This window comes from Pinus tabuliformis, chromosome J, assembly GCF_031772625.1.
Source record: "Pinus tabuliformis cultivar Carrire ecotype Pingquan chromosome J, CPIR1, whole genome shotgun sequence".
NCBI lineage: Eukaryota > Viridiplantae > Streptophyta > Pinopsida > Pinales > Pinaceae > Pinus > Pinus tabuliformis.
Window position 1 is genome coordinate 766,103,970 of NC_142295.1, and position 11,104 is coordinate 766,115,073.

The 11,104-nt window shown below is 41.4% G+C and overlaps 1 protein-coding gene across 2 annotated transcripts; it reads right to left on the reverse strand.

The window, feature by feature from the left end:
* Positions 1-1,757: 1,757 nt before the first annotated feature.
* Positions 1,758-3,410, reverse strand: LOC149228969 (uncharacterized). Of its 2 annotated transcripts, none has more exons than XM_089375757.1 (3): positions 2,969-3,410; positions 2,637-2,832; positions 1,758-2,538 (listed from the first exon to the last, which is right to left on the reverse strand). In XM_089375757.1, exons 1-3 carry the CDS (start codon positions 3,176-3,178, stop codon positions 1,964-1,966), a joined length of 981 nt encoding a protein of 326 aa, XP_089231883.1. In that variant the 5' UTR covers positions 3,179-3,410; the 3' UTR covers positions 1,758-1,963. The 2 variants fall into 2 exon arrangements, with proteins under 2 accessions (XP_089231883.1, XP_089231884.1); XM_089375758.1 differs by having other exon boundaries at positions 2,637-2,845; positions 2,969-3,167.
* Between the last annotated feature and the right edge of the window lie 7,694 nt (positions 3,411-11,104).

Here is an 11,104-nt window from a genome sequence, read left to right on the forward strand (position 1 = left end):
ACATCCGAAACCCATTGTTGCAGTTTGGCTACACTGTAATGTCTACCACGCACCTGGCCGACCAAGACCTTCGCAGCAATGTCCATGGTGTCAAGCAATTTGATGTCTTCAGCAATATTGAGTGGTGTTGCACAGGCTCGAATCTTTGGACCCCGTTTCTTTCTCGACTGTCCTGGAACCCCAGCATTCGTCGCCTCTTGTGTTGAAACAGGGAACGAAGGTCCTAGTGAAACCCTAGGGTTTTCCGACGCCTCCTGCGGGATGGTAGCGAAAATTCCAGAGATGGGACCGATGCTTGTGAAATGTCCCCGAGAGGGAACCGAGGAGGTCCGCGCAGTAGTATGACCCGAAACCACCGCCTTCGTGCCCTGAGGGGGGTCAGGAGTAATGTGTCCGGACACCGCCGAGAGTGAGGTTGGAATGTTATCAAGAGCTAGGGTTTGAAAAACTGGTTTGAGCGACGGAGTAGTGTGTGCCTGTGTACACGGTAAGATGGACTGAGCGATGAGCAGAGGGGGAGAGGTCGCTTCTTCTGGAAGGGTAACCGGCGAGATGAGAGGTCAAGTTATCGAAAGTAGGGCTTCAACCTCGTCAGTGAGTTCAGACATGAAGGGGAAGAGACCGGCAGCAGTGGTCTTGGTGGGGGACCATGAGGGCACATCCTCCAAAGGGTCCAGGAATTCGCCCAGGTCATCCATGATTGTCGAGGGAAGTTATGACAGCTGCCAGACGAGGACAGCAAAACGACAGTAAATCGTGGTTTATTCGCCGGGGAGTTCTATAAACCAGAGTGGGAGAGGGAAACCGTAAACAGTTTATGGCGGTCAAGGAAAAACCTGGAGCAGGTAAGAACAATGCTGGCGAGGGTAAAGGAGGATACCTGGTTTGGGGGCATGTGCAAGTGTGTCCATGGTTGTTAACCGCCGGAGGTCACGACATCGAAACCCATGATCGCCTCTCATCGTCAAAACCCTAGTCCACATAACTTTGTGATGAAAAATATTTAATATGTATATTAAATTTTTTTGTTATAATGTAATATTTAACATTTTGATTAAGTCGAATTACATATAAAAAATAAATAAATAAATAAAATATTTAATGTAATATAAATATTTTAAGGTGAATTATCTAGTAAAAAAAATTATGTAATTTTTATGAAAATTTTCTCAATATTCATTTTATTAAAATAAGAATAACTTCATAAAAACAAAATAATAATAAAAATAAAAATGACTCATGGTATAGAGAACTCATGGTATTCGTGTGGAATATAGTCTATTTAAAGGGAGAAATTAAATTATTTTAGATCCATGTTAACCTGTGATCTAAGAAGCACCTAGAGGGATCAAAGCTATTGATACACAAATAACTTAAATGGATTAAATCTCTTGATACACAAATCTATTTAATCCCTCTCATATAAAATAAAGCAACAAAAAAAAATTAATCCCAACCATACCTATTGACATGACATGGCATGACCTCACCTTGTGAGATTATATAATATGATGTGATATTATGTAAATATTTTAACTTAAATTACATAACAATAATAATAAAAATAAAATACATATCAAAAATAGAAAAAAGAAATACAAATAAAATTAATAATTATTCAATTCAAGGTTTACTGTGTAGTACAAACCTAACCCAATTTATAATATTTAGTGACACAAAATTAAAAATCATTTAGTTACCTAGACAAGATTGTTACTCAAAACGAGAATCAAGATTGTTACGCAAAAGGAAGGATGTAGTGTGAATTTTTTTCCAGCTTAATAAATGGCATGTAAAGATCACTTAGGGCAAAATTTTGGGGCATGGAAAGATAAGTAGAGATTGGTTTGGGCAAAATTTTGGGGATAAGTGCCGTTTGCACCTACACATGTAGACATGGTGCGGTACCGCACAACTAGAAGACTCTACATACGATAGAATACAAATACAATAATTTTGAAGGTCACACGCATAGTCCGCGGTTTTTGAGTGGAAGAGAAGTTAGACCCGCCTCCATCAGAGCGCACGACAGTCTTGATATAACAAACTTTCCTGTTGATGCTTTACGTGATACTACTGCTGCGGGAGAGCCCCAATTTTGGTGGTCCTCTGCAACATCAGCATGCCCTGCACTATTAACACTATTCCAACCATTCTTGCCCATTCTCCTCCACTCTGTGACAGGGGAGGAAACATGGCTTGTCATGTTGTTCTTATCATGTACAGAGTTGCAGGGTGCTGTCCGCTTGTAGGAACCCAACCACATGGAGCGCATGTACTCGTATTTCCTCCATGGGGGAAGGTTCATCCCCTTCCTCTCTAACGACTTCTTCACGGCTTCGCACATCATCTTCACAATGGACTGCAATTTATGAGCCCTCCCGACATATATCTTGGGAAGCAACCCAAGGAGGGCGCTGTATTCGCTGGTGGGTCTCGCTATCTCAAACTGCCCTCTGAAATCCAAGTCCACAAACAATCGAATGCTTCTGTCTGAATTTGTGGTCTTCAATATCACGTCAATGTACTCATAGTTGCCTGCACAAGAAACGCGACCTTTTAATCATCAATTCATACATTTGAATGAAAAAAGAAAAAAAAGAAAAAAATGGAAGGCAAAGAAGAAACCCAGTAACCTGAAGGAAAGGTTCTATTATCCTGGGGACGCGATTTGCAGATGGCTGCATTATATCCCACGTTTTGAAGATGGCAAATCACCAACTGTTTGAGGCATTCTGGTTGTTGTTGTTGCATTTTGTTGGCCATTTCCAGGGACTTGCATGTTTCAGCAAGCACATCCGAATCTGCAGAACAGCTACTGGATATGATGCCCTGATCAATGTCCCTATCTTGTCAGTTCAAGATGGATATACACTAAAAGTTGTTAATATTAAAAGCAGAGCAGGCATTTCCAAATGCTAGATAAGATGAAAATGAATTTCGTGAATTTGATGTATAAATATTATACCTTGAGTGTCTCCAACTGTTGCTGTGATTGATTAACAGTTTGGCAATCCTCCGTGACGCTGCCATCTATCGTTTCAGTCTGAGGAGATAGTTGGTCCTCTGCACCTGATTCCTCCATGAATTGGGCCACCATATCCCCCAGGCATACCGACTCTGTTTCGCCATCGTGTTTGCGTTCACTCCCGCGGCTAGTGTAGGATAGCCCATCCATTGTTCCGGGGGGGAACTGGCGTAAGAGAAGAGAAGCAAGAGAGAGAGGCCAATGTTTATGAAAATGGGTAATTGGGGTAAACAAATTTATAGGAAGGGAAGGGCAGGGCAGGGCAGGGCGGTGGCCGGAGAGCAACTCGGCAGGAGAAGCGCATCGGCAAGAGGATTATTCGTTTGGCAATGGATATGCCGGAGGATCAAACCTTTTACAGAGCCTTCTTAGCTTAGTACCCTCCATGTCATCATCCATTTCAAAACACCAAAGGACAGCAATGATGGGTTATATAAAACGAATTGCAGCGGCAAGGAGATAAAAAACTGTTTTTGAAAGATGTCTAGACTCAATTAATCTATTTTTATAACTTTAATAGCAATATCTCATAATCAGAAAAATCATTTTCCCCTTCCACATCTAGCCTAATCTCGATCCAAATATAATACAAAACTTCAAAAAATTAAAGAATTAATTTGGAATATATAATTTCCAGGAAAATCATTTTCCCCTTCCATATCTAACCTAATCTCGATCCAAATATAATACAAAATTTCAAAAAAATTAAAGAATTAATTTGGAATATATAATTTCCTTTTATAGCCATTGTAATTCTAGTTTTAAATTTTATTATTTATATTAAGCTGTGTAGGTTATTTTATGAGAGGGAATATTCTTAACTTGAAAATAAAATTTGTACTTTTAGTTACTTGGGTAAGAAATGTGCGCCGAATATTCTTTATGCGGATAGAATTATTGATAAAGTTAATAAATTATTTTTTTTAAACAAAACTGTTACATACAAAATTTTATTTTATCCCTACGAACCACTCCGTAGTACGAGTATCTGTCATGGACTGTCCCAATTGGGATTCGTAACCACTCGATCCCTTTCTTGGGAAATCCCACTGCAATTTTTTAAATCTTCAATTTTTCATTAAAATATTATAAAGAGTCGGTTTTGGAACGGGAAAACAATGTTTTTGTTTTAAAAAATTAATCAAAAGACATACGTTTAGCATTATAAAATTAATCAAAAGACATACGTCCAGAATGTATAAAAAAATATGTGAGATATATTTTTTAAAATTAAAATTAGAAAATTATATCACTGATAATAAAAACAATGTATAAAAAAATATGTGAGATATATTTTTTAAAATTAAAATTAGAAAATTATATCACTGATAATAAAAACAATGTAGTAGGGTTAAATAATATTATGTATTTATAAGATAAACAAATAATTGGAGGGGTTATATATTTTTATAAGTACAATTTTTTTGGATATAGTTTGAGTATGTTTAATGGTTAAGAATATCCTTCCTAAGAGATGATAGGTTCAAATCATCAAGTGGCATTGATTCTTATTCTCCTATTTCCATGATTTTAAAAACTTGGTAAACCTTTCTTTGAGTTCTTCTTATCCAAAAATAGCTAAATCCCTTGAATAAGAATCCGTGCTCAAATGGATCCTCATAATGGAAGCAACCTCAAAGACTACCTACTACTTATTTTCATCTACCTCGACTTTAACTATGAAAATGGACTCAAATATTTAGCATTGAAAACACATGTATTCAAACTGGAGAAAATGTTTTCTGCAAAATATGCCTTCTTGCCAAAGGTTTTCATGTAGGTCCAGAGCAAGCTTCAAGCCCGTTTGGATGTTGACACCGCAAATGCGTGGATTGTTGTGTTGGGGGCGACTCCGCTACTTTGAGACCCCCCAAACCCATAGCTCCACTCATTTCTGCTATTGATCATGTTTTCTCTTTGCTAGAGCTATATGTTCATTTTGCCATGGAGGAGGAGGTAGCATTCAGAGCCCTGCTGCAGGCATAAAAACCTTAGGGGACTTCTTCTCCCCCCGAAAAATTTGTGAATAAAATAACTGTGATCCCTACGGTGGAACTCTCTCCTTTTGATCCATGCAAGAGAGCTTTATCTCTCTCAGAAAATGTGTTGGTCAATAAGTTTATGGGCTTGTGGTTGAATCCAAAAGTTGTTGAAACCTGGATCACAGAACAATGGGTCCCCAAGCTTCAAGGTCAGGTAAATTTCTTTGCAGTTGGAAGGGGCTTCTATGTCTTTTTGTTTCTCAATAAAATGGAAAGAGATTTGATTTTCAGATCAAGTTCGTATTTCATGGGGTCTAGAGACCTCTTTATCACTCCATGGACTTTTGATTTCAATCCAGATTTTGAGATCATTGTTGTGTCAGTGTGGGTTCGATTGCCACACCTCCCTCTTCATCTTTGGGGATTTGATGCCCTAAAAGACATTAGGAACAAGTTGGGGCACTATCTAGATAAAGTAAAACCAAAAGGAGGTCAATTTTCTTGTGCTTACATCTATGTTGAGGTAAACTTCAATGAAGGTTTACCGAATGCCCTAAACATAAATCTTGAAGAATGGAGCCATATTCAAGAATTAGAATATGAGCAAATCCCTTTCAAATGCATTAACTATCATCCTCATGGGCACTTTGCCAAAAACTGCCCCTAGTGAAAAAAATATTAGTAGGCCCAAGCATGTTAGCCTGTTACAAGCACTGTTTCAGTTTTCATTTGCATCTCACTGTTGTCGCATGCATGACACTATTTTTGCACCGACGATCATCGTTGCAAAGACCCACTTCACACACATGCATGTCTTCCTGTTTTCTGAATCTTCCATTCATTGTTTGCATGCATGATCATTCACTCTCGCTTACACTCAATTTCGCCATGCATTCAAAACTACACATGTTTTCAGTCACCCTTTGGCAGGTTTGGGCAACCTTGACCCAAACCTCGCCTTGCCCGAACAACATTGCGCATTTCTGAGAGGGAAGGCTTTGCCTTCCTCCCAAAAAATGCGCAAATCTGGCCAGGGACTGTCCTCCAGGCTTGCTCTGCGCATTTCTGAGAGGCAGTGCTCTGCTGGCCCAAAAAATTGCAAAATGCAGTCCCTGGGCTTGTAGGCCTTGCTGCCTGAAAGTGTGCATTGCGAAATCTCAGCCCCAACAGCTTAGCTTGGATTGCGCACTGCGCAATTCCAGCATCCAGTCAGCCTCCCGATAGTCCCGACTGTGCTTTATGCAAATCTGGTAGTCAGTCTCCCAGCCTCCCGATGAAAATTATGCAATCCTTGTCATCAGTCTCCCGGTATGTTGCATGTCAGTCCTCGAGTTTGCGTTGGTTTTCAACTGACAGATTGCTTGCCATGAATGTCGCCATGTCTCCAAGTATTGCAGGTGTTTGCCCATCTCTCAACAGTGCAGGTTCGATGGCCTCTAAAAGAGCAGAGTCAAAGGACATCGTTTAAAGCGCAACTAGAAATACAGTTGAGCAAGTGTCTATGAGTTTGCCGATTTACGAAGGCACCAAGTTTCTCATAGAAAAAGACATCAAGTTGAAATGGAAGGAAATCAAGGATACATTCTCAGGCACATTTGGGGAAGATCTAGAAGACCACAGGGTCTATGTGAATATTCACAAGTCTGGCTTGTACCAGATTGCATGTAGGTATCTCGCGTTTCCATGCACGGACATGATACATTGGATCGTCTCGCACATTGATCCCGAGATGATGGTGTTAAGTAGTGTCAGCGGGACAGAGCTTGCTACATTCAGGGCACAGGACTATCAACAGATGTACCACTTTTCGCAACTAGTGATCATAATGGAGACACCCTTCAGCAGACCCAGCAATAGTGCAAACTCCAGGGATATCTTGAAGAGCTAGGTGAAGGAGCCAGCCAAGTTCAGGATGACACCCAACTAGGTTTACAAGACGAAGATATTGCGGAAGGCATATCAGTACTTGGTCATCTTCGCATGTCGCTTATACGACCAAGAGAGCACGAAGACCTTCCTGCAGAGTTGGGTGATCGCGTTGGACCAACTGGCCAATGAAGGCAGACCATGCAACTGGTTCAACATGTTGGCTCACAGGCTAAAGGAACAGGTAACAGAAGCTCGACAGCCACCCAAAGGTCAGCAAGCAAATATATACATGTCTGCATACATTCTAGATGCAATCTGTGCTCGTCAGTTGTTCCCAGGATTGAATTGGGAATGGACATCATGCATATTGTTTTCCGAATGCAGCTTCTGCGGAGTCATCACACAGTTGTCAGACCATTTTGTCACCCTAGTGTACAAGATGATATTTGAGTAGGATCCACCTTGCATGTCGCAAACAACAATGGAGGTATTGATCGACATAGGGGATTAGTATGCCTCACCTCTTGGCACCTTCATACGGATGTACAACGCAGAGAATCCTCCGCATGTTTTACCAAAGTTTTCCATGGACAAGCTCGTCATGCAAGAAGTTTTGTACCACATCTCAACAGGACTATCAGCTAGACTGCATTGGAAGAAGAAGGCACCTGGCCCGTTCTTCCATTGTGGATCGAGTTGTACGAGATACGAAATCTTAAGCATGCTGATGTCGAGACCGATGAGTTCAAAAGATTTACTTTCGGCACCAGGAGTTTCAATTTGTATGACCCGCATTGCTTGGTGAAAGAACAATGCTCGAGAGTGTGATTTCCGTGGATCCAAAGGGCATGCCATGGGCTTGATAAAGACCCATGAAGATATTGTCACAGCTTCTCCAGGCTCAATGAATCGGTCATCATAGTTGTGGAATGGTTAGCAAATCATAGAGAAGCAGCATCATCCACAGTAGCAGAGAGTAATGTACTTGCGCGTGACAAAGGCAAGAGAAAGGTTGTCAACAGCGCATAGGAAAAACAAAGATGCAAGTTCAAAGCAAATCCACTTGTGTTAAAAGTAGCTTTGGAGATAGAGACGAAGAGGCAACAATGCAACATGAGGAATGCGCAAAGGCAGAGAGAGAAACAAAGGATGGAGGAAACAACGAAGGAGTTGCAAGGGTTGAAGAAACAACTCCAGGAAGAACAAGAGCTGCGCAAACAGGAGAAGGAAGCACGACAGGGACAGACACAATAGGAGGTGCAACATGCACAAATTGATGAAACTGCGCCCAGACAGGTTGTAGACTCATCTGAGCAGTTGGCACAAAGCAAAAAAAGATGAGCAGTCGCAGGAGCAGGACTTCGCTCAAGAAATTGAACAAATACTTGAGCAGATGGATACGGAGATGGAGTAGCCAGAGTCAGAACAAGATATTGACCTCATGTCTTATAACCAAGAGGTCAACCCAATAGCTTCACCAAATCCGGAAGCAGAGCAAGTCCTGAGAGATCAAGGAGATATTGAGATCCTTGAGGACAATCTGGAAGCAGAGATGCACAACATATCATTCGACGAGTCACAACATGGAGTTGTGCAATCGTGCAGAGTGACTACTCTGGATGTCCACGCATCTCCTACGCAATTTGAAGAATGAGTGGTCATATTTGGTCGATGCTACCAGAGCATATGTCGTAGCCACCAGCTCGAGTGTTCACTTCTTGATAACAGAGAACGAGCGAATGGCTAAGGAGTTACAAACGACCAAGCAGGGAGGAGAATAGGTTACAGCATCTGCCAGAGTAGAGTTGAAGAGAGCAATACTGAATGAGGTATCATCTCTTGAGACAGTCATGCGAATGTTGTATTCCAGATTTGTCACCATGCATAAGTCAGTTGTCCATCTCAACGGTTGGCAGCAGCGCTGTGCTAAGAGAGCACACATCTTGTCAGATTTGCACATTATTGTCGACTGCATGCAAACATGGACAATGAGATACAAGGGAGCCCCGTTACACTTGCCCAAGTTGATGAAGCCCAAGGCGATAGAGTTGAAGGCACACATCCGGAGTCAGATTCGGAACTATGAGGAACTCCTGCAGCTCATCACCAGTTTGCAAGCTTCACATGCATGGGTGTTCAAAAGCATGGATGTTGTTGTGCGCGCGCATGCGATCCCATCCATTGGGACACTCACCGAGGCAAAGAAAAAGAATCAAGTCCGACTGGAGCTGGACATGTACTTTGATGAGTTGATGTGCATAGCCACCAATGCAGACTTGGTGATCAGTGTAGACACTATGCATCAGTATGTCACTGGGCCGACTGCACTCAAGACGATGATGTGCATGTTATCGGATGAGTTAGAAAATGGAGCCAAATCAGTGTACCCGGATGCAATAGAGGAAAGACTTCGTTTCTAGAAAGATGTTACCATAGAGTACACAAACGACCAAGCTTGGCATCAATTCACCACCGTCGACCATCACGAGGATGTCGAAGAGTTGTTCTTTCCACAATTGTCTGAGTCTTAGTGATGCCTTACATGGCTTGCTCAAGCCTATTTTGCCTCACATGGGTACATGTGCAGTTTGTATGTAACATCTTGTAAAGTGAAATTCCAAGTGTCGATAGTTGAATGTAACAGTCATAGAGTAGTTGAAGAGTCATGAGGGTATGTGAACAGTCACAAAGGGGGGGGAATGTCAAGGGTCACCCTAGCCTTTGCTATTTATAGAACCTCATAACTCATTTTACGGGCTTTTGGGCAACCAAGCTTCCGATAAGAGTATCTTAGAGAAAGATTGGAGTGTATTGTAACGAGCCTTGACTTCTCCACAATGCAGAGCTAGTACATCTCTTTAGAGGAGTAGAAAACAGTGACTGTAACGTTCCGTTATCAGGACTATTAGTTCGTCATGGTTGTACTGTATGATTGGAACTTTCACCTCTTAATATAATAGAGCTAACACGTTTCATGCATATGTCGTTATTGTATTTCAATTATCTTGGTTACTCTAATGATATATGTAGTTGTTTGCTTACGCATGTATGTATAGACTCTTTCTATATATGTATGTATGAATCTTACTGAGATGTGATGTTGGTTTAACCATCACTTTGGATTGTTGGTTCACCTGCCTTCCAGTTTGTGATGCATCTTTTCTCGTGTGTTCCCTTCTTAGCCGCGTGCTTTCACAGGTTTCCAAGGGGCGCACTCACCCCACTTTCCGTGTGTTAGAACTCTTCATGCACCTTCCTTGACTTGTTGCACTAGTCACACCCTTGCTACCAACAAGGACATCCTACTTACCTCTGCACACAACTGTAGTCGAGGCGATATCGTATGACCCACTGTTGGGACTCCTACACCAAACAGTCTGAGGTCTAGTTGGGGCTTCTTACCTGGGATATCCCCTGACATGTTGGCGGGTCCAACACCATCAACACGTCCATATTTGGATAAGTTTGTTATTGTGTTAATTGATAATATATTAGTATATTCTAAAAGTAAGGAAGAGCATGTTGATCATTTAGCAACAATGTTGAGGTTGTTGAGAGAGCATCAGTTGTATGTTAAGCTCAACAAGTGTAGTTTCTTTCAGACTGAGGTACATTACTTGGGGCATGTTATCTCCAAGTAAGACATTGCAGTAGATCCAGAGAATATAAGGGCCATCATGGAGTGGTTAGCTCCTAAGAGTGTGGATGAGGTGAGATATTTCATGGGTTTGGCAAGCTATTATAGGAGGTTCATCAGGAACTTCTCGTAGATTTCTTATCCTATCACATCATTGCAAAGGAAAGGTAAGAAGTTTGAATGGATAGAGGAGTGTGAGGCTAGCTTTGAGAAGCTTAAGTAGTTTTTGACACATGCACTAATGTTACAGATTGCAGATCCGAACAAAGAGTTTGTGGTACGAACAGATGCTTGCAAGCGAGGGCTTGGTGGAGTCCTTATGCAGGATGGACATGTGGTATGTTATGAGTCGCAGAAACTAAACGAGCATGGGCAGAACTACCTGACACATGATCTTGAGTTAACAACGATTATACATGCATTGAAGATGTGGAGACACTGTCTTCTTAGCAAAAGGTTTGTACTGATGAGCGACCATATTGGGTTGAGGTATTTGTTTGACCAGCCGATTTTGAACACCAGGCAGGCTAGATGGTTGGCCACGATTAACGAGTTTTATTTTGAGATCAGGTACATAAAAGGTAAAGA